The following is a 24303-nucleotide window of genomic DNA, read 5'->3' on the forward strand; positions in this document are numbered from 1 at the left end:
CTCTGCCCTGCTGGGGTTCTGGCTTCCTGTATGCTAAGCCTCTTGCAGTTGTCATCATGTCTTCAGATACATTTGATAGGTTCAGGAAGCTGCACCAGACGGAAGATGGAACCAGCGATCAATTAAAAAAAAAAAAAAAAAAAAAACCTATGTTTCTAAGAAAACTGCATCACTGCTTCCCACAGGAGTTGTTTGTGTACCATATGCCCTAATATCCGGGACAATGTATCTAATTTTTATCTTTTGTGCTTGGCTTTCCCCACACATCTCAACAAGAAAGAAAATAGATCTTTTAACCTGCTGTTACCAGCTTTCTGATGTTCTGTAGTAGAGATTGTCTTTATTTTAACCCATTCATTCATCAGACAGCACAAAATAAAATCTTTCCCTCCTCTCTCCCCCAGCTCTATTTCTCCTGGCTACTAGTTTAGTATATTTATGGTGCATGAGTCATCAAGCTGCTGCCTGATTGGATAAAAACCAAGCACCCCTGAGACCGTCAGTCAATTACAGCTATTCTCAGCTTCATTCACAGATTTATTAGCTTGCACACACGGAGAGAAATTCATTCGGCAAAGTTCATTCATAAAAATTTCAACACTCTGCTTATCATTCTGCACATCTCAGCCTTCTGCTGCGAATGGGTTCCTGAAAGAAGCTCCGAGAGTCCGGGAGGGAGGGAAGCTCTGAGCCAGGGTGGGCAGGCTGGAAGGGAATCTAAGGAACACGGCGGGGTGGGGTGGGGGAGAAGGGAGGGATCGGGAGTCAGTGAAACAATGCAGAACAGCGCCTGTCGCTAGTATTCCTGGCTTGTGGCCCAGAATGGGAGGCAAGACAAGATCTTCCAAGAGAGGGCAGCCATCAGAATCAACGAACCCAAACAGAAGGGGCTTTGACTCATATATACATTATATTTTTCCTTTTTAAATGAACAATCATTGGAACAAATAAAGGGTTAATAGGCCAGTCGTTGCCCCGCCCTGTGAAAACCGAAGGGAGCAGGTTTGAAAGTTCCTGTGTGCAGAAGGGGGAGGCTGGGGGGGGGTGAGGGGGGGGTGCTACATATTTCTGCTAGATTCCTGCAAGGCTAGAGATGCAGCAGGACCGGCTGGCCGGTGTTTGGGTTCTGTGCCGAAGAGTTGGCGGTGAGGGATTCTCCTCGCCGGTAGCCTGGGTGTGCGGGCTTTCCCAGCAAGGAATCTGAGGCGAGAGCACCGGGCGCCTGCCTCGACCGGGGAGGGACTGAAATCAGAGCTAGGGAGGCGTTTCCCCTCTGGGCTGTCACCCTTAAGCGTCCGGGAGCCGAGGCGGGCAAGGGTTAGAGCAGAATTAGCGGTGGCTGCTTCGAGTTGCGAGTTGCACTGGGCGTTGAGGCGTTTGATGTCGGTACCGGTTATCTACCAGACAACGAAGCGATTTATGCTACAATATCCTGTTTCAGCACTGCCAAGGCTATGCGAGAACGCGGCCAGGACAGCCTGGCAGGACTCGTGCTGTATGTAGGACTCTTTGGGCACCCCGGGATGCTGCACAGGGCCAAGTACAGCCGCTTTCGGAACGAGTCCATCACGTCTTTGGACGAAGGCAGTCCTGGAGTCTCTGTCGGAAACAAGGGCTCGCCGCAGAATCCCCACCCCGCCCTGGCACCTCACCTGCCGGCTGAAGATGCCACCTTGCCGACCCAGGAGAGCCCCACCCCACTATGCACCTTGATCCCCCGCATGGCCAGTATGAAGCTGGCCAACCCTGCCACTTTATTGAGTCTGAAAAACTTTTGCCTGGGTACCAAAGAGGTGCCCCGGCTGAAGCTCCAAGAAAGCCAGGATCCGGCTCCCAGCAGCCCGGCTTCCCCTGAAAGCAGTCTAAATAGAATCGGGTCTGCACCTGCATTGCAACCAGACCTGTTGGGACACAGGGTGACCTCCTTAACCCCTGATGCTTGTCCGCTTCCCGGTCCTGGAGAACCAGTCCCCAGGAGCAGGCAGGACAGACACTTTCTGCAACCTCTGTTGGGGATGGGCATGAACTTCTGCGTGAGGGTAAGTCCATTTCCCTCTCTGCACTCCTAAGGACTCTGGGGGAAAGGGGCATCTTCCCTGCTTTCTGCAAGGGGCTGCACATTACCTGGCTGGGTTCCAGGTTTGAACAAGACTTGTGCAACTGGACCAAGGGAGAGGGGGAGCTGGCTTTACACATTTTCCTATAAATATCTGGCATGTACCAGAGTTAGAAAACCTTTGGTTCAAGGGCATGAACTGGTGCTAACTTGTAGGTAGTTGCTTGTGTAGGGGCAACTTCTGATAGAGGCAGCTGAGGTGGCACCTTCTTGTCCCCACTGGACCTAGCATGGTGGCCAAGAAGGGTCAAGGATTTCAAATCTGATTAGTGGTTGAGACCTGGTAGATTATACTGGCTGTTGTATTTTGGATGAATCCTGTAGAGATTTCTGTTAGAGGAGCATGAGGCATGTAAGGGGGCTTGAATTAGTTCTGAATTTTTAAAATCAGCATTTAACAAACACTTCTCAAAATATGGCTGAGTCTCCAACCTTGTGCTAGGAGGAGGTCTTATCTCCTCAGTGCATATTTATTGCCTACACTGCAGCAAGTAGGCCTTGTCCATGAACTATATGCAAAATCAAGGTCCTTACTGGCCTTGCATCTGTCCTTACCCAATTAAGATCTGGGGTAATGAAGATGTGGTCCCTTGCCCTTTTAGAACTCAGATCTCAATGAACACTTGTGAAATAATAAGAGAACAATACTTAGCTATTGGTATCTAGTGATAAAGCTGAGGGAATTCAGAAAAAGGGAAAGGTACCTGTGATCTGGGACTCATTCATGTTGTAAACCTTCAGGAGAAGGTGCATCTTGGAAGAAATATCAGATCTGGAGAAGATTACTGGTGGGGCAAGAATAGGAGCAAAGTCACTGCGGTGGTGGCAAGGGACCCTACATAGGTTTATACAGAGCTTCCTTGAAGAGAATGGGGGATGCTGGAGAGGGGAAGAGTAATAGGTGACAAAGAGTGGCTGCTATCACATTGTTCAAACAAACATGAATCAAGACAAGTATAGATCCTGGATAGTTTAGGGTGAGGAGGGAGTTGTCTACAGCTCTTTGATGCCAAATGAGAGAGTCGTAAACACGCTGATGAACAAGAACCCTCCTTGGTTTGTAGGCAAATCATGACTTGATGGAAGTAGTTTTAAAAGATCGGTCAGTTGATTTATGGGGCATGAATTGAAGCAGGGAAAAATTTGAGCCTGAAAGGCCAGTGAGAAATCTTGATATTGCTTTTGTTGGTGGAGACTGAGGATGATTATTGTGAAGAGTGAAAAATCACTTCCAAATTTAAGTCTTGGAATGACATTAGCAACGCCAGTGAAAGAAACAGAAGTGAATTAGGAAGGGGGATTTGTACTAAGTGTGCTTTCTGAAATTCTACATTAAAATGATATTATCTAATCGTGCTAATATGTAGGTAGACTGCAGAATAAGACTGGCACTCAGGTGAGAGTTTGATCTGAAGGTATCAATTTGAGAGCTACTGCAATAACTGTATCATAGACAGACAAGAGGGAATCTTGAGGAAGGCCAAATAGTGAGTGCCAGAAGGGTTACAGAGGGAGCAGGCTCAAGGCATCCTCAACAGATGGGCACCTGCAACCTGAACGATAAATGTATGGAGCACTCAGTTCTTGTCCTCCACCACAGTGAGTGGCCCATATTGGAAATACTTTATGTGCTTACTGAAAGTTCATTTGTCAAGCTTCAGTGCATGCCAAGTCCTCATGGGAAAACCAGTCACTCTCCAAACCTGTGCTCTCTGCACCTGTTCTTCTGTCTCCTGCAGATCCTCTACCCTCTGCTTCACCTTTTCTTCCCGCTTGTACCTCCTGCCACCTCCCCACACTCACACACCTGTATAGTTTTAAATGTGGAATAGTTGCTACGCCATTTCTATTTTCCCTGGGAAGTGACCTAGCTGGCATTGTAGATTTTTAATATGGTCACCAGCTGTCTTTTCATGGCAATGATAACTAACCCCAGGAAAAGTGCTGACCCCGTGACCCAAATGCACACTAGATAATACCAGTAGCTGTGACGTGACTCCAGTTACTACCTCTTTTACAAAGTCACTATACATGGAAGAGCTTATTTAATTTTTGTACAATTCTAACTTTGCAAGATGGAAGGATTCTATTTATCAACTTATCAATATCAGTGCCTCTATGGGAAAACTGAACCCTGAAGAAGTAATTTTTAAGACCACACATGTGAGTCCAAAGCAGACTGAGATCTGGAACCCCAGTCTCCTGTGTGTCATTCCTGGTGCTCTTTTCCACAGGTTCTCATCCTGGCCGGCATTCTTTTCCTAAGAATTCTTTCGAGACATGAACCACTTTTTAAAAACTGCCAGCCTATTAATTTACAGTGAAAAATATCATACCAAGGAACCACAATTGTTATCCATGTAATTTCTTCAGGAAAAGGCACATAGGAAGATTTAAGTCAGTGCTTGCTGGATAATGATGTCTTTGGATCGAGAAGTCATGTTCTTAATGGCTAGGGGACTTGGGGGCAAATTTTGTAGGCAAAAGACTGCCCTGCAGTCTAGTCCATATTCATGACATGTGACTGCTCCCCTCCCTGCCCAAACTTATTTGCCAATTCATCCACTCATTTAGTCAACAAGTATGGACTGTGAAACAATTATGTGGTAAGAACTGTTCTAGGCACTGTGTATCAGTGAGCAAAACAGACCAGGTATGAGCCCTCATGAAACTTTCATTCTAAGGCATGGAGATGGGGCCTAATAAAACAATGAATGGGCATAGTAGTGAAGTGGACAAAGTCAGTTAAGTGATGTCAAATAGTGACTTTCACTCTCACCATAAAACTAGGCCTTGTTTCTTAATGAGGTCTTCCCAAGGCACTTCATCCATCAACAGTCACTCATTTAAAGGTCTCCAAGGTACCCAACATAATCTGCAGTAAGTGTAGAAAATATATAATGTGACCAGTGCTCTCATCTCTAAAATGAGAGACTTTCCCTCTGTGGTCTTGAACATGTCTCCCAGCCTGAGCGTTTAATGACTCTAAGGCTCCTTTCTCCACATGGGAGGTATTTAAAATGTTTAGTTCCCTTTCCCACCACACCCCAACCCTGAACTTGCTTCAAAGACTAAATAAAGCAGAGGTGAAGAAATTAACCCTGTTAGAGCTTCTCCAAGTAACCACAAAGGTTCTCACAACAATGCCCTGAAGAAGACTGTATTCCCTAGGTCAGGACACTGACACCCCAAAAGCTTGTGATGTGCATACACTTTACAACTAGTAAGCAACAGACTGAGGATTCCTACCCAGGATTTTCTCCAGTGGTCCCCTTCCTTACCTTTCACCTACCTTTGAGCAAGACAGCAGTCTTGGAAGTTTATGAATGGAATAGTGTAGATGGAGAACCACACTATGCAGGATAGCTTTGTTATAGAACAGCCCACAGAACATTTAAATGCACAATTCTACACTCCTCATTTCTGCCCAGTCTAGCCCAACCATTTCCCCAGACTGTATTAGTTTGCTATTGCTGCTGTAACAAGTACCACAAACTGGGCAGCTTGCAACAACAGAAATTTATTTTCTCTCAGTTCTGGAGGTAAGAAGTCCCAAGGCAAGGTTATCAGCAGGGCTATGCTGTCTCTGGAGGCTCCAGGGGAGGAATCTTTCATCATTCCTTCTACCTTCAGGTGGTTGTCAGTATTTCTTGCTGTTTCCTGGTTTATAGATGCATCGTTCCACTCTCTTCCTTGTCTTCACACAGCATTCTGTCTGTGTGTCCATGGCCAAGTTTCTCTCTTCTTATAAGAACACGAGTCATTGGATTTGGGTCTATCTTAGTCAACCTGACTCCATCTTAACTTTATTACATCTGCAAAGACCTATTTCCAAATAAGATCACATTCACAGATTCTGGGGGCTAGGATCTGGATATTTTTTCTGGGGGTTTTAGTTCAATACATAAGCGTCCCTAAGAAAATTTATTGCAATGTGTCTGCTTGTGTTCATGGTATCCTTGTGTTCATGAGCTTTGTGTGCAAATACAAATGTGTCTTGAGAGATTTTCTTAACTTCCTTTGTGAATATCAAATCATACTCTGACCAATCATCTTGTTCTGTCTAATGTTGTATCTTATTTCTGAGCCAGTAAGCTAGTATTGTCAGCCTTCTATTTTGAGACTAGGTGTAGTTCACAAACTGAAATGTTATGTCTATCTTAGATATCTTTTCCACTCGAGAGTGTAGCTCTAGAAGTTAGGCAACCTGGGTTAAAGTATGATGCTGACTGACTGTATGATCTTGGGTGAGTCACTTCACCTCTTTGTGACTTCATCTTATATATTTAAAATATGAAGACGGAACAAAATGCTGTTTATTATCTTGAGATTTCAAGTCTCCTTTTCCACATGTCTGAAATATCTTACTATTAGGACCTTTTATGGTTAGAAAGAGTTCTCTGGAAGAAATCATTTTTAGCATCATCTTGCGAACAGAGAGGAGAAGAATGTCCTTCAGGATGCACTAGCCTCTTCCTTATCACTCTTTCACAAACACTGAGCTGCCTTCACTATTAAGCCAGGAAGGGGTATGTTCCACCGCCATGGGTAGAGGTAGTATGTTTTAGAGGTATGTGGAGAGGAGTCAGATTATGGAACAACATCCAAGTGTGGGACTCCAGGGAGTGAGGGAGGATGGGCTAGTCTAGGGGAGACCAGGGTTGGAAGAGGTGAGTGGTGGCACCAGTGATTCTGGGAGCATGGCATTCTCATGAGTTGGTGGCTACTGGAAGGACAGCAGGAGTTAACCCTTCCCTGTTCTCTCTGGACAACAGTGCTTAGAGAAAAAGGCCCTGCCACACAGACAACCTTGTAACTTTTGTCTTGAAAGAGGAAGTCTTGTAACTCCAGGAGATCCCTGAAGAGACAGTCCCATGCAAGGCACAGCAAGGCCAGGCCTGGGCAGTGTGACTCAGGTACCCACAGTTAAGGAAGGTGGCTTTCTGTCTCTGCCAACTTCCCCCTTTTCTATGTTATTGGTGATGAAGTTGGAGATAGAGTGGGCTGAAATAATTCCAGCCAAACTGACAATTTGGCTTGAGGGTGTTGCATTTCCTTCCTGTTTCTCCTTGGGGACACTTATGAAGTAGATTCTACTAGAACAATCTTAGGAAAATCCTGGCATGTTTGACCTGTATTTTCTTTTTTAAGACCTTCCCTTACACCTTGATCTGTCTAGTCCTTCCATACCCCTTGACACCTGAGCAAAAAAGAATTCTAGAGATCAGTGAATCCAAATGCTTCATTTTACAATTGAGGCTCCAAGATGTGAAGCAACTTGCCCCAAATAATACATATCCGGAAAGTTTACAGCATTCTCTTTTCTACTCCCATCTTGCTCATTTTTTTCCATTCCCTGTACTAAATATGCTATTCCAAATGTTCCCTAGTTGGTAAAAATGCTGGGTATGCTTTTATAAGACCAAAATCAAAACTTTTTTCTAATAGGAAAACTGTCTTAAAATAGTAGTAAGAAGATAAAGGAAGGCATGGGAGAGTGGCAAGGAGCCTATATTAGTCTGTTTTCCATTGCTATTACAAAATATCTGATGCTGGGTAATATATAAAGAAAAGAAGCATTTTAGCTCACAATTTTGGAAGCTGAAAGTCCAAGATGGGGCAGGTCTATCTATTTGGTCTCCGGTGAGGGTCCCTTGGCTGTATCATAACATGGTGAATGGCATCACTGTGTGAGTGCATGGGAGAAGGTGAGATCACATGGAGACAGGAGGCTTGAAAGATTCAAGGTCCAGACTCAGTCTTTTATAACAACTCACTCTTGTGGGAACTAACTGGGACCCTGTGAGAACTACATTAATCCCTTCTAAGGGCATGCCCTTAATGTCCTACTTACCTCCCAGTAGGTCCCATTTCTTAAAGCTTCCACCGCCTCCCAACACTGCCACGCTGGGACCAAGCTTCCCACCCAGCAACCTTCAGGATACACATGCAGACCATATCCAAACCATAGCAGAGCCTATAGAGCATTGACTTTGCCAATTTTTCCCTTGTATTTAAGAAGGTCCCTGTGGGTGGTATGTATCCATGTTGGAGTAGGACTTGTACAATTATGCATGGATTGGCCCTCTTTCATTCATCTTCTGGGGCCCATTTCTCCAATATGGCTTCCTTTCATTCTGTTTTCTTTCTTTCTCTTTTCCTTCCTTCCTTCCTTCCTTTTCTCTCTCTCTCTCTCTCTTTCTTCTCCTCCTCTTCCTTTTCTTCACTGGGGATTAAATTCAGGGGAGCTTTACTACTGAACTACAACCACAGTCTTTTTTATTTTTTATTTTGAAATGTGTCTCACTAAGTAGTTTAGGGTCTCACTAAGTTGCTGAGGCTGGTTTTGAACTTGCAATCCTCCTGGCCTCAGCCTCCTGAGTTGCTGGGATCACAGGTGTGTGACATTACGCCTGGTTCACTTCCATTTCGTATTACTCTAAAGCCAATACCATGTCACCACATGGATAGGACTGAACCACCCCTGGAGAGTGACCTAAATGATGCACACAACTCTTGAGTCAAGGCTGCTTTCTCACTTCTCCTACCCAGCTTCACTTACTCACGTCAGCTGCCTGCCCCTGAGGTGGCTAGGTTTTCACACCCACTTGGGCATGGGAATGTGAAGAAATTTCTGACCCTTTGTCTTTCACTTTCCAATTCAGAATACGTGGTAGAAAACCTGAGAACGTCTTCTTGGGTGAACACACTGGGGCTCCTTTCTTTTATGCAAAGGACAAAGAGTCCTGGGAGACTGGGTGAGACCAAGAGAGGGTCCTGCCTCCTCAGCTGAGAGAGTCTTTTTCCCATCCTAACAATGTTGCAGAGTTTTTCGGGGCAGTACTCCAGGTCTAGTACAGGCTGTCTATAATTTTGAAGAAGTTGTGGGTCAAAAGTTAGTTTGTACATAGTTCTTTGGACAATGAAATTTCCCAGAGGAATAATGATAAAACTCGATAAGCTTTCTCATATGGTTAGGGAGAGGATGAAATGAGAAAATATGTGGAAAGGCACAGAGCTTGTGTCATAGTTGGTCCCAGGTAAGGGGAAGAGAATGGATGTGGTCTAGGAGTTCTTTGGGGCACACGTGCAAAAAAAATTATGAAAGGCTAAATTTGACTTTGGCCTTTCACCAAGCCCCTCTGGCATACCTTCTCCTGGCCAGCAGTGCTACCCTGGTGGAACCTTCTTCGGCTAAACCTTTCCCATGGTCATTAGGGAAGGCCTGCCTTCCATTCTAAAGTTGCCCACTAGCATCCATGGTCAACTCTCCTGTTCCCTCCATGCAGCAGAGTGAAAGCCTTTGCATTTTGAAAAGATGCTTATTTACTTCACAGACTCTTCACTGTAGTATTTCCCAAGTTTGCTGGGGAGGACAGATGTCAGTTAAAAATGATTGTTAAATATATAAATGTCTAGCCTCCATCTTGGACTTATTGGATCATAATAGTTGAGGCTTGGGCCCAGAAATTTGTATTTTTATAAGTTCTTTATGTGATTCTGATGCACAGAAAATTTGGGTAACTGCTGAACACAGTGCAGTGGTTCACAAGTGGGGATCATTTTGCCACTTGAGACATTTGGCAATGCCTGGAGACATTTTGGGGTGTCATAACTGGGAGGTAAGAAGGGTACTACTGCAGCTGAACAACTTACAACATGCAGGGAAGATCCCATAACAAAGACTCGGGAGTCCCAACATGTCAATAGTGCTGAGGCTGAGAAACCCCATGTTAGTGGGATGAATTGCATAAATGTGGGATGTGGGTGAGGCAGTAATGCTGAATAGAAGAATATGCAACCAACCAATAATTCCTAGAATCTAAACTAAGTGACCTCTAATTTTCTTTGTCCTCTTTTAAATGCATAGATTTTCTAAAGTTTATAGTTTGCCACTGACTTTCCACCCCACCATACTCCTTCAGATTCCACCTCAGGGTCTCAAGCAATGGGGGTGGGAGTGGGGCAAAGAACCCTTGTGTTGCCAAGTCACTTGCAGCTCAAGACATTCATGAGCAGCAGTCTACCTCAACTCAGATGCACTCTGGGCTAAAAGGTATCTATAGGCTAGCTGGCATCCTAATTGTGGCATCCCACCAGTATTGGTACCTCATTTCAGCAGTAAGAATTTTAACAACTAACAAGTAAATTTTAAGAACAGAGCCTTCTTGGGGTTGGAAATTTCTAGTTACAGGAGAAGACAGAGACTTGAGGAGAAAGGCTATGTATTGTGAAGACAACTCCAGAAATTGGACCCCTCCCCCACTGTGTTGTTAGATAATAATTTATACGAAATGCTTAAATGCATAATTCAGGCTTAAATATTTTAACCTACTATGAATTCTAGAGCCTAAAATGTTTATTGTCCCACATCTCCTCTCTCAACACTTTTTTTTTTTTTTTTTTTGTGGTGCTGGGGATTGAACCCAGGGCCTTGTGCTTGCAAATGCTAGCACTCCACCAATTAAGCTATATCCCCAACCCATCAATGTTATTTCTTTAACCCTGGTCTCAGATCTTATCTTTCCATTTTACTACACCTTTCTGTTTCAAGGTGAGGTAAACTCTCCAAGGTCACAGGGCTCATCAGCAGCAAAGCAAGGACTAAAGTCAGTCCAGCCTTCCTGACTCCTAGACCTGTGCTCTTTGCACTATATCATGGGAATAAGACAATTCTTGCATGAAGATGTTATAATAGTAAAGAAGAGCAAAGCTCACACAAATTACTGTAATATGCCAGGTTTTAATAAATGGCACCGGAGTGTCAAAGGAAAACATTCTGATTGTCCAGGGAGGAAGGGTTGTGGAACACCTCCACACTCTGCTCTTGCCCATTCAGTGGATGGCAAGACAGGAGTGCCACCAGATCCATCCCAGACCCCTCACTCTTCTTATCCCACACAGCTTCTCTTGTCAAGTCCTGTTAATTCCACTTTTTGAACTTCTCCTCATTTCCCTTCATCCTCACTGTGGTTTCTTAGGTAGGGACTGTAGTATGCAGTGCTTCTAAACTTGTTTGATCAACTTCTTGTGGAACTAGTGTTGTGTGAAACGTGCTGGGAAAGTGCTGTTGTCATTTTCATTTGAAACCAGATGAATAATCATAATACAAGGTAGGAAACAGTATATGCCTGGAGAAGATACATCTATCAGCATCAGAGAAGTAGAGGTGTCCTGGCTGGGTGGTCAGAGGAGCCTTCATGGGCCTTTGAGATGGTCTCTAAGGACTGGACCGAATGTGTAAACAAAGGGGTTTTCAGATGGACAGGAAGTTGATAAGGAAGTGTAGGTTTCTATACAAGAGAGAGCATCAATTTTCATTTGGCTAGAGTAGAGGCTGCTTGGAAAAGATTGAAGGATAATAATACTGAGATTTGAACTAAATATCAAACTAAAGAGTTTAAATTTTGGAGCAGAGGAATGAGAATGAAGTAACTGGAGGTGTGGAAGCCCATTAATGGGTGATTACAATAATTAAGGTGAGAAGGGTCTATATTAGGGTCTTGTTGGAGGATTTGCCTGAGGATTTGAGGTAGCAGGCCTAAAGTAGAGAGGGGGAGCTGGTGGAAGACACGGGGACCGTAGGAGGAGGAAAAGCAGTTGAGTGGGACCACCAAGGGTTCCATTTCTGACAAGCTGAGCTCAAGGTGGCAGGCATCCATATGAGGAATGACCAGCTGGCAGGCAGAGGCATCTAGCCCAATGTGTATTTTGTAGATCAAGCTTCTTTATCTGACAGTATCTGACAACTGTCCCATTAAGATAGAGATATTTCAGGTGATTTTTGAGAGTGGTATATTTTAATATTATGTAATAGAAGGCCTCTTCTCTGATACTATTGAGGCTTGTTATTATAGGATATAAAAATTACATGTATGAATTTTCTTTTTTTTTTGGTACCAGAGATTGACCCCGTGGGCACTCAACCACTGAACCAGTCTTCAACCCTTTTTTTATATTTTATTTGGAGATAGGGTCTCACTAAGTTGCTTAGCAGTTCGCTGTTGCTGAGGCTGGCTTTGAACTCACGATCCTCCTGCCTCAGCCTCCTGAACTGCTGGGATTACAGGTGTGCTGGCTACATATATAATTTTAACATTTAAGTTAAACTTGCCTATATATGATTTTGTTTTGTAAGGTCAAGGCCCTTTATCTGAATTTCATACACAGTGATTTTTATCCTTTTCAATTTGGGCATAAGTTCTACCTATAACACTTCATCTGCCTTCCTCCTTGCAGTATCTTTAAAGTGGAACGAAGTCTTGGAGCCATCTTCAGAGCAATCTCAGTTCTCAGTACAGACCAGTTTCTTTTCTTCTTTTTCTTTTTAATCTTTTGGTGATACTGAGGATAGAATCCAGGGGTGCTCTATCACTAAGTTACACCCCCAGCTCTTTTTATTTTTATGTAACTTATTGAATGTCTTATAAGTTGCCGAGGCTGACCTTGAACTTGTGATCCTCCTGACTTAGCCTCCTCTGTGCCCCTGGGATGACAGGTATGCGCCACATGCCCAGCCAGTTTCACTTTTTAAATTATGTGTCTTAGAGTAGTTGTATCTACTTCTAACTTAATGTATTTTCAAAAGTAATTTGTCTTCATAAAATCTTCCCAAAGGGGAAAAAAAAATCTTCCCAAAGCTTTTGACTTATTTTCTTATTTCTTTTTTTTTTAAGAATATTGTTAGTTGTGGATGAACACAATACCTTTATTTTATTTATTCATTTTTATTTGGTGCTGAGGATTGATCCCAGTGCCTAGTACATGTGAGGCAAGCACTTTACCCCAGCCATAACCCCAGCCCTAGGCCTATTTTCATCAATGGACTACCTTTTAAAAAACTTTCATGCTTATGTTTTATTAGTGTGTTTAATATCTCCTTAGATTATGTGATTTCAGCAGCAATGAAGTTCATGCATACTGGTGTGGCACACAGAGCTAGATTTTTGGAAAACCCACAGTTCAAATTATCATAGCAGATGTGGACACACCAGTGGCCTACTGGTTGCTGCAAGTCAGTCAAGTAGAGATCAGTCCAAAGAATTTGACCAGAGTCTATGTTAACAATCTAGCATCATGACTTGGTGATCTGTCACACAGTGCATTTCTGATTTTCATCCTCACACACCTGCTTTGTTGCACAACTTTAATCCATGAATGCATTTTACATTAGATTTTTTTCTACTAAATCTGACAACATCTCACCCTGGATGAGTAGACATTATTTAATGAATACTGTTGTACTTACTCTCAAAATGGTTTCTGTTCAGGAAAATGATACTTCGATTGTGTCCCAGGGCATCCTAGAAGACAACCTGGCTAAGAATACAACAGTACCCTGAGAGTCCATGCAGAATTCCATGCAAGACTTGGTATTCCAGAGGTGAAACCGAATTAGCAACTCTGTCTCTTGGTATAGCGTTTTAAACTTAGAAACTCATCTAGGGCTTTCCCTTTATAAAGAAGACCCCAAACATGCCAGTTCCCTCCACTCGTTTTTAAAAACTTTTTGGCAATTTGTTCTAATTAGTTATACATGACAGTAGAATGTACTTATGTATTTTGATAAACTGTACATAAATGGAGTACCATTTCTCATTTTTCTGATTGTGCCTGTTGTAGGATCACATCAGTGTAGTCACATATGTGTATGAGGTAATAATGTCTGTTTCATTCTACTATCCTTCTCCCTCCACTCAATATTTTTATCACTGAAGACTAAGAGGCCTTGAGTTTCGTTTTTCTTAATAATAACCTGCATCTACTGGGATACCCCTTTCATCTCCTTAGTGTATTGTGAACACTAAACAAATTGGAGTTAAGTTTGCTACAAAGGGAGATGTAATTTGTTCTCAATAGTTTTTGTTGGCAATTCAGAGGAAATACATGTGCTTCTCAGATACAATGACATTAACTATTAGAAATCCACTCTGGCAAAACCCAATGTGGTTTTCCATATCTGTTTCCCCAAAACCATGATACTTTACCAGACAAAATGGTTGTATTTTTGTTCTTACTTACCCCAATTTTCTAGGGACTCAAAGGCTTCCAGGCTCTTGGTGAATGAGAGTTTTTTTCTCATTTGAATTTTTTAAAAAAATAGAAGAGTCAGGACTAGAATAACAAGTGACAACTTCTTTAGTTCTTTTTGTCTAAGATAATTTTTTCATTATTGTGTTTTCTGAAATGTCAAAGGTAATACATGCTAATTTGGTGGAAAATTCAGACAACACAAAGGGAAATAAGTGAAAGTTCATTCTCTGGAGTAATTGATACCATTAGCAGTTTGTTTGATATTCTTTCAAACTTTTTCCCCTATGCAATTCATATTTACATATACACACAAACATAGCTGTGGACACAGAGGGAGATCATTCTGTGTGCTGGGGTTCACCATGTTTTTCCTCTGTTGACCCCACAGTGGTGGTGCAGTCATGGAATGGACCACACTTCTAACTGTTCTTCTATTTAGAGACCCAGGGTTCTAGAAGACCCTGACCAGAGGCTGATTTATTATTTGATTGGTTTCTGAAAGGATGTTAAGGATACATTTTCTGGCCAAATTAAGAGATACTTGGGAAGAGTTTCTGATTTGAAAATAAAATATCTTGGAAGTACTAAACATTGAAAATAAATGTCAAAAACTTCATTTTAGCTCTAATTATGCCCCACTAACCCCAGATTCTCCCAGCATATCCATCACAGATAGCTCATGGGAGCTACCACATAACACCTGTTAGCATAATGCTGAACTCTTCAGGACCTACGTTATATCAAGTATCTCTTCTCAACCCTTCAAATACAGAGTGAGTTTTTAACACTCTGTTAACCCATCTGAAATAGCTTTGCAAAAGCAAAGAAACCCTTATTCGACATCAAATCTTAATTTCTTTATCTTTTATGACAGGCAGTAGTAAGTTACAGAGTTTTGAGAAAAGAAAGACAAGACAGCTGGTACCATATCATTGTGCCTAGTTCCATGATAAGAATGTTTGGGGAGGGAATGTTCCGAGTGTACTGCCCTGTGAGCAAAAAGGATGATAAGTGAGGAGGAAAGAGAGAGCCATGCAGTGAAATTATCAACATGAAACAAAGGGAAAGAGGTTCTGCCTCAGAATGTGTGATGGATTTCCAAATCTCCCTTCAGAAAGTTTAAGAATCTGATTGCCTAACTCCAGTCTGTCACCTATGGACAGAAAGAGGAAGAGGAGAAGGAGGAGGAGGGAGAAGAAGAATGAGGAAGGGTGAGGCAAGATGTGGGCATAGCTCTGGGAGGCCCCTGGGCCCTGGCAGGGCGTGAGTATTGATCCTGGAAGCCTTGCAGAGGAAACATAATGTGCATACTCATGGGTGATGTATTTATTTATGAGTTATACCCTGACAGCTTCCAGAAAAGTTCGAGGTGGCCCACCTGCTAGTGAGGTAATGCTTCCTACACACACTGAGCCACTCTGGGGAGTGAAAGAACAGAGATGTGAGTCATCACCCAGCTGTTTAAGAGGGGGCGTTTCTTCTGAATAAGAGGCCCTCAGATGCTGTCAGTGCTCACAGCAGGAGTCCAACAGCGTAAGGCTCACCTCCTTGACATTGCCAGGCAGTCAGTGAGTTTTTCAGATAATTGAAGCTTCTCCCTTTAGAAGGGAATCTTTGTTTTTTTGGTACCAGGGATTGAGCCCAGGGTTGCTTAACCACTGAGCCACAGCCCAGCCCTTTTTATGTTTTATTTTGAGATAGGATCTTGCTAAGTTGCTTAGGGCCTTGCTAAGTTGCTGATGCTGGCTTTGAACTTGCAATCCTCCTGCCTCAGCCTCCCAAGTCACTGGGATTACAGGCTTGTGCCACGGAGCCCGGCTAGAGGACAATCTTTAAAAACTTAAAAATATTTTACATGGAAACCTCTGTGTAGTGAAGATGATGTACTTCTTTCTCTTCATAGATGATTGATATCAACTGAAAAAAATGAGGGAAAATGCCATAATTTTTCCTAGATCTTTGACTTATATTTTTATAGAGAGAGAATTCACATACCATGAAATGCACCTTTTAAATATACAGTTCTGTGGTTTTTAAAAAATATACTCACAGAATTGTATAACCATAACCACTGTCTAGTTGTTGGAAATTTTTTTTTATTCCAAAAAGAAACCCAGTATCCATCAACAGTCATCCCTCTTCTCTTCTCCCGCAGACACTAATCTACTTTCTGTCCCTGTGGATTTGCCTCCTCTAGATATCCCATGTAAATGGAATTATATAAGATGTAGTTCTTTGTGTCTGACTGTTTTCACTGAGCATGTTTTTAAGGTTCATTCTCATTTTTAAAAAAAAATATTTTGCAGTACTGGGGATTGCAACCAGAAGTGTTCTACCTCTAAGCTACATGCCCAGCCCTTTTAATTAATTTATTTTTTTGTGTTGAGACAGGGTCTCCCTAAGTTGGTGGAGCTGGCCTCCAACTGTGATCCTGCCTCAGCCTCCCAAGGTGTTGGGATTACACAAAGGTTCATTCTTTTCTTTTCTTTTCTTTTTTTTTTCTTTTTAGTACCAAGGATTGAATCCAGGGATGCTTAACCACTGAACCGCACCCCAGCTCTTTTTTATATCGTATTTAGAGACAGATTTTGTTGAGTTGCTAAGGGCCTTGCTAAGTTGCTGAGGCTGACTTTGAACTCATGATCCTCCTGCCTTAGCCTGCCAAGCTGCTGGGCTTACAGATGTGCACCACTGTGCCCAGCCAGGGGCATTCTTGTAAATACTGACTGTAATTTAATTTCCTTTCTCTGTCTCTCTCTCTCTCTCTTTTTGGTCTGGCTGAAGTAGAACCTTTGTTCCAACAGTCATTGGTGCTATATAATTAGGACAAGGGAGATCTTCAGGAGTGAATGGGTTAGTTGCCCCTGAACTCTGGGTCCCCCAAAGGACTGAGTTTTTTGAGTTTAAATATCTATTTTTAAACAAGTTTTCAGATTTCTTCTGTTTAATCAGCTGTCACTTTTTGCTTTTGATGGTGTGAGTCTGTCCCAGGAGGACACAGCATTTTAACCTGGGCTTCTGAGCTCTAGAGAGAACAACCTGTTACAATTGTTAGCTAAATCAGAAGTAAATGGGGGTCTGGAGATGAAGCTCAGTGGTAAAGTACTTGCCTAGCATGTACCAGGCCCTGGGTTCAATTCCCCATACCACAAAAAGAGTAAATGGGCTCTGAGTTAAGGACCAAGGTATTTTCCTAGGAAAACACAGCAGAAGCTTTACTGTTGGCTGGGTAGTGTTTTTAAGTGTCTTGGGTGCTTGCTTTTTTGTTCTCCACCATGCTTAGGACATTTAGCTTTGTTAGGTCTAGGATTTCCAGTTAAGGTTTTATTGCAGAAAGGCTCTAATTTCAGACAATTGGGATTCAAGTGTTACTTCTGCTGGCATAGGAAAGTTCGGGTAAGAATGGCTGGACTGATTCTAGTAAGAAGGCTTCTCATGAAGCTCTCCTTTGTTAGGAAGGGAACTGCAGAGATGCCCAGAAATGTACCATCTGCAAAGCACAGGTTAAAAAGCCCCCTTGTTATTTTGGACTAAGGCATGATAAAAGTTCAACTAACTGGAGTTTAAATCAACTAACTGCAGTTTAAACAAGACAGAGGTTTGCCATTTTGCTTGGTGACAAAAAAGTCCATAGCTGCATGGGTCGGTGGGTCATGGTTATCCAGTCATATAACCCTGACTGCTTCCTTCTTTCTCTTTTGCCATCCTCAACACATGGCTTCCATCCTCAGGCTCACTCTAGACTGCAATATGGCTGCTGGAGTACCTTCCCCCTGTTTGTCTTCCAGGAGGCAGGAGGGAAAAAAAGGCAGGGTCAAAATGTACCTCCTGGCTGAGTAAGCCCCTTTTTCCATAGCTTTCCTTGATGGCTTACCCAATGTCATCCTCTTACATTTCATTGGCCTCCTGGCTTCAAGGGAAGCTAGATAAGGGCAGTTTTAAAACTGGGGATACTGGGAGTTCTGTTAGTAAGGAGAAAAGGAATAAGGGGGAAAAGATAGAGGAAGGAAACTTAAAGTCTCTGCCTGGGACTCCTTACAGCTCATGGTTTATGATGGATGAGGCAAAGGAAAGTTATCGCAGTGTGATACACAGAGCCCACAGCTGTGTAGAGCTATTTAAGGGCCCATCCCTGGACCATTTCAAGGTTTGTAGGCTTAGGTTATTGAAAATGTGAATAGACATTTTTCCAGAGAAGACATACAAATAGCCAATGGTATATGGACATCCACATCACTAACCGTCAGGGAAATGAAAGCCAAAACAATGAGCCACAGTGAGATAACACCTCACACCTGTTAGAATGGTTGTTATCAAAAAGGCAAGAGGTAACAAGTGTTGGCAAGAGCTTGAAGAAAAGGGAACCTTGTATACTGTTGGTAGGGATGTAATTTGGCACAAGCATTATGGAAAACAGAATAGGTTCTTCAAAATATACAGAGCTACTATCTGACTCAGTGACTTCTTCTGTGTATGTGCCCAAAGGAAATGAAATCAGTATCTCATAGAGACATGTGCATTTCTATGTCCATTATAGCAGTATTCAAAATAGCTAAGATATGGAAACAACAAAGTATCCATGGATAGATGAATGGATATATATATCTACATATCTATAGATAGATAGATAGATAGATAGATAGATAGATATAGATATATGGCACACATATGCAATGGAATCTTATTCAGCCTTAAAAGGGAGATTCTGCCTCTTGTAATGACATGGATTGAACCTAGAGGACATTATGTTAAGTGAAATATGCCAGGCACAGAAAGAAGCAAACTGTATGACCTCACATGTGGAATCTTTAAAAAGTTGAATATATAGAAGTGGTAAATACAGTGGTTCCCAGGGGTGGGGAAGGCAAGGAAACCAGGAGTATGTCAAGAGGTACAAACTTGTGGTTAAGTAGGAAGAATGAGTCTAGGGATCTAATGAGCAGCATGAGAACTAAAGCTAAAAAGATTGTATTACATACTGAAAATTTGCTAAAGGAGTGGATTTTGGGTCTTCTTATCACACACACACACACACACACACACACAAAGGATTGTTGAAAGATGGTTGAATTGTCCATCTCAGTTCTTTAGGGGGAGAATCAGAGGATTTCCTAGAAGATACGGGATTTCAGAAGAATATTAAAGGAAATGATGCTGTGAACAGACCCACTTCAGGTGTGATGGGAAGGCTGGCTTGGAACTGGGACAGTGTCACTTGCTCTTCTTTGTTCCCATTGTATTCATGAATGCCATTGGTCAGGGGTAGCCAGGGCAATTGTGGGAGGTTCCTAGAGTTGATAGGTGGGCAAGGAGGAAGTTGCTTGACTTCCATGAGAATCTCAAACCTGAAACAGACTCCTCACTATGAGCTGTAACTTCCCAACCTCTCCCTGCCTCTAGTCTTATTTGAGCATTCCTATCTTTTTAATTACTTATGTTAAACTATATATTCTTTTAGAGAGGTATTACTTAAATGGGACAGGAGGGGATGGGGACAGGAAAGATAGTGGACTGAGACAGACATCATTACCCTATGTACATGTATGATTACCTGAATGGTGTGAATCTACATTGTGCACAACCATAGAAATGAAAATGTTGTACCCCATTTGTGTACAATGAATCAAAATGCAGTCTGTAAAAATAAAAATTAAAAAATTAAAAAAATTAAAACAGTTCATCCCCTCCCCCCCAAAAAAAGAAGGAAAGGTATTACTTAATGTCATAACAAATACTACTAATTATTCACCTCATGCTATATTGGACTTTAAAAGAGAGATCTTCTTTGCACCCTCTTTTTCCTTAGCTAAAATGCTGTTTGTTTTTTAAGGAGTACAAACCATAAAATAAAAAATTTAATCTAAGTTCCTATTTGAGTTGCATTCTAAAGATGCCAATTTAAGTAATAAAAGAGCTTTATTTGAATGTGAGTCACAATTCTATGGTAGAATTTGTTGGGAACTTGATGTCTGGGATAGAGTGAAGAACAGCAATTGTCTATGCTTGTTCTGAGGCTTGTGATACTGGGTGACCTTGTTCAAGTCATTTAAATGTTTAAAAAATAAGGGAGTTGGGGCCAAAAAACCTCTTCCAACACAAAGGTTTTATGAATCAAGTTTTTTTTTTTTCCTTTTGTTGTTGTTGTTGTTGTTTTTAAATACTGACTAGTAGGTTAATGTCTTTTTAGCTCTGACCGTGATGACCTTGTGATTTAATCCTGAAGCAACACTTTGGTTGCTGAAGTCAGGGGATCATGCTGCCGTTCATCATAACAACTGCCTTTGTACTCACACAAACTTACGCTCAGTCCTAATTATTTATAATGATATTTAAGATTGCCCAAAATGTAACCTGTTACATGAAAAAGGGAAATGTTATTTTTCACTTTGAAAGTTACTTGATGTGGGCATTTGGGAGAATCTGACTCATTATTAACGATTTATTTGAATCAGGTCTTACATATTTCATGGCTATTTCCACTCCCACCTCCCCCAGGGACTGTGAACTCACCAATATTTCTCCTCCCTCCTGTTATTTTCAACCTTTTTAACACATAAACATGTTCAAGTCTGTTCCATCCTTAAAATTACTTCTCTCCTTAGATTGAATTTCCTCTTTTGTTAACATGTAAATCCCTCAAAACAAAAACAAAGCAAAAGCACTATGCTCACTGGCTTGCTTCCTTGCCTCTGTATCAAATTCTAAATCTCCTGCTGTCTGGCTTCTGTTTTTACCCCTCTACTGATGTTACTTCACTAAAGCCAACAGTTAAAGCCAACAGTTGGTAGATTCCCATGGATGTTTTCCAGGTCCTTGTCCTATTGGCCATCTGCACTGCCCTGCGTTCAGCTACCAACCTCTTCCTTCGGGAGCTCTAGTGCCTTGACTTCTCTGCCATGTCACACCCTTCTGGTTCTTGTATGTTTCTGGTTTTTGTTTCATGTCTTTTTTTTTTTTTTTTTTTTTTTTTTTGTGGTGCTGGGGATTGAACCCAGGGCCTTGTGCACTGTTTTGTGTCTTTAGTAGATTCAGTTCCACCTATTCTTTAAATGCTGAGTGATATCATTTTATTTTAATTTTTTATCTATGAAAAGTAGAGGAGTTGGAATGAATAATTTCTAAGGTCCTTTCAAGCTTTAGTATTCTCTAAATTCACTGACTCAAATTACAGAAAACACTTGTGTTTCATGTAGAAAGAAATGTAGTGACCGATGACCTAACAACTGGATTGTAATTCTGCAAGTGCATATTGTTGGCTGCTTCTTTTTGAGGGAAATCATGAAAGCTGGAAACTAGTATGGCATCATTCAGCAGTTTATCACCATGTGGGAGAGTGACCACAGTAAGGCATGGTTTCACCATAATGAACACTGACCGTTGTGTAGGACTTGAATTCTGTGACTTGGAGAGAAGATGGTGTGGATGAGTTCTTTGGCCACCATGACCTCACACAGGTCATGGTGAAATCCTAGAGGACTGGGAAGATGGGAGCCACCATTGTGCTTACACACCTCCTGGAGATACCGTGGTTGACTAAACACGGCAAATGATGATAAGTATTTTGGCTTTGTCCAATTTACCTTTTTCATTAAAACTTAATTAAATGATAACTTCAGTTCTTAATAGTAATTTAGTTATATATACTGCTATCTAAGGTTTTACTCAAAGCAGTGTTTAATATGATAAGCAGGGGCAGGAGCAAAAACTTAAGGGTATTTGAACCTCTTTTAAAGAGGGAAGGGTGTAGACACTTGGTGGGGAGGGTAATGGAAGAGAGAACTCGATGGAGCGTCTGTCATTTGTACCTGTGGAAGTACTTGCAGATGCTCTCATTTGTGAGTGTACAAAGTTCCTTCAGTAGGTGTTTAATTCTGTCAGATACTTTATGTCCTAGGCACTCAAGGCTGAGTTACAGTGTATGATTTGGGGATGTAGAGTATAATTTTCTATTTTTTGGAGTTCATGTAGAATTGAGAAATAAGGTTATAAAAAAAGATATTCACTTTTAAGTGAATTATGGGTTGTCAAGGAAGACCATACATACCTTACCATTATTAGATTAGATTACATCCCCTACTGAATTAGACAAGGTTACAAAATATAATCAGTCGGTCATCTCTAAGCCATGGGAATGATTCCCTAAGTTGTGGCACTTCCTTAGCTATAGCAGAAACCATACTAAGGCTATAACTAATAAGATGGTGGACGTGCTGGGCCACGGAGACAAGGGCAGGGTTCTATTCCATTTGTCTAAGTACACACCTAGAGGACCCATATTCCTGTGTGTTTGGGCCCATGCCTCTGCTGCTCTGAGATGGGATGCAGTGCTGCTGCACCTTGGCATCTCTTCCTGGAAGCCTTAGAACACCAGATGGGCGCCCAATGTAGGGTCTGAGCATTGCATTGGCGATCTGCGCAACAGTGGTGCTGGCTTTTTGCCTAACCTTTCAGAGCAAAGGACATCCAGCAAGACTCTCCTGGGAAGCATATTAACTTCTGTGAGTCACTGCTTTTCCATCTCATTTATGATTCATGACTTAGGCTATATTTTTAGCTTTTATTTATTTGGGTCTGAGAAGTGGGCCGGGTGGAAGTGTAGTTCAGAAACTCATGGAAGAATGAGGAGAAATTGACATCATACTTAAGCCAGGGTTGCATGAAATTTGGTTGTATTACTTAGACATTCAGCAGACCTTGAGTGCCTACAATGTGCCACATACTGTGCTATACTCCAAGACTGTAAGGATAAATGAGACTCAGCTTCTGCCTTGCATGAGCTCAGTGAACTATGTGGGCAGATGGTTTATGGATAATTAATGTAGTGTAACACCTGCCAATACTCCCAGTTGTATCTCTGGACTTTAGGTGTATTGAAGTATTTAGAAGTTTTGAAGCACCCCTTATCCTTGGCCTTACTCTTGTACACGCTGTGTTCATTGCCTGGGAATTTCTCTTCCAGCCTCTTGCTTGTCCTTCATCACTCATCCCAGCATTCCCTGACCCCTGAGGTTGACCTGGAGCCCCTCCTACATACTCCCATGGTCCTTTGCATCACAGCGCTCTCACATCCTATAGCATGCACTCATCGAGGTCTCCTCACAGGAGTTGAGGCTGATTCATCAGCTCCCCAAACTAAGGCAGGTGGAACTGAAGACAAGCAAGAAGAACAACAGTGTCATCCCAATATAGTAACTACCTTTTGCTGAGTCCTTTCTATATGCCAATCCCTTTGCTTAACATGACACATGTTATTACTTTATTGGAGCCTCATGATGATCCTATGAGACAGATACCTTTTTTAAAATCGGCTTTACAGAGAGGTAACCAAGGCTTTGAGGTTTGAAGTTATTTGCCCAAGGTTTTACAGCTAGTCCATGCAAAGCTGAGATTCAAACCCAGGCCTGTCTGACTTTCGAAGTCCACACTCCTACTCTGTGCTGCCTTCCTTCTTCCCTTTGATGGTTTCCCAATCAGTCAGGATGGGCCAGGTCTTTCTCTGTTAGCACGTATCCTCAGCGTCTCAGAATTTTTTTGCTTTAGCTGAATGTTCTAGCACACCGGCTAGAGCTCTACTTTCAGTCACCTGGGCTGAGGGCAGCTTCCCAATTGCAAAAAAAAAAAAAAAAAAAAAGGAGATAGGACAAATCAGTTCCATAAGTGATGTCATTGGCCTAATGAGGAAATGAGGAACCTCATCCAACTTCAGAGAGGCTAGAGAAGTACAATTCTACTATGTGCAGGGACACTGAGAAATTGGAAATGTTTGTGGATCTGCACCAATGACTCCCACTTTTACAAAAGAAAGGAGTCGGGGAACTAGAAAGATGAAAATAAAAGAGAAGTATAAAGTGTCCAGAGGAATGAGAGCATTCCAGGAAATAAGAAAAGCCTTTTTAACCATAAGTCTCTGGTTAAACAGCTGCTGGGATCAATTATTCAGTTGTTCCTCCTGTAAATAGCGCGGTTAAGGCTGCTTCTGTTCTAAATGTATTAATGCTTTGACCCAACTTGGGATTTCCCTTGGTCCATCAGGGAAGAATAGTCAATTGCTATCACAAAAGCAACTTAATCTGAGTAAGGCAAGCTTTTGCAAGCCAGTATTTCAGCTCTCATTTTCATTATGAAGAACCAGTCCTACCAGGTTAGAGACTTTC

General features: G+C 42.1%; 1 protein-coding gene across 1 annotated transcript in view; it reads left to right on the top strand.

Moving 5' to 3' along the window:
- The first annotated feature begins 1292 nt into the window (after window positions 1-1292).
- The window catches only part of Shc4 (SHC adaptor protein 4), a 121449-nt gene continuing 98438 nt past the window's right edge, over window positions 1293-24303 (top strand). Inside the window, exon 1 of the mRNA XM_047542411.1 lies at window positions 1293-2039. Coding sequence (XP_047398367.1) covers window positions 1455-2039 — 585 coding nt within the window. The 5' untranslated portion in view covers window positions 1293-1454. The remainder of the gene's footprint in view (window positions 2040-24303) is intronic.

The sequence above is a fragment of the Sciurus carolinensis genome, chromosome 2 (assembly GCF_902686445.1).
Source record: "Sciurus carolinensis chromosome 2, mSciCar1.2, whole genome shotgun sequence".
NCBI lineage: Eukaryota > Metazoa > Chordata > Mammalia > Rodentia > Sciuridae > Sciurus > Sciurus carolinensis.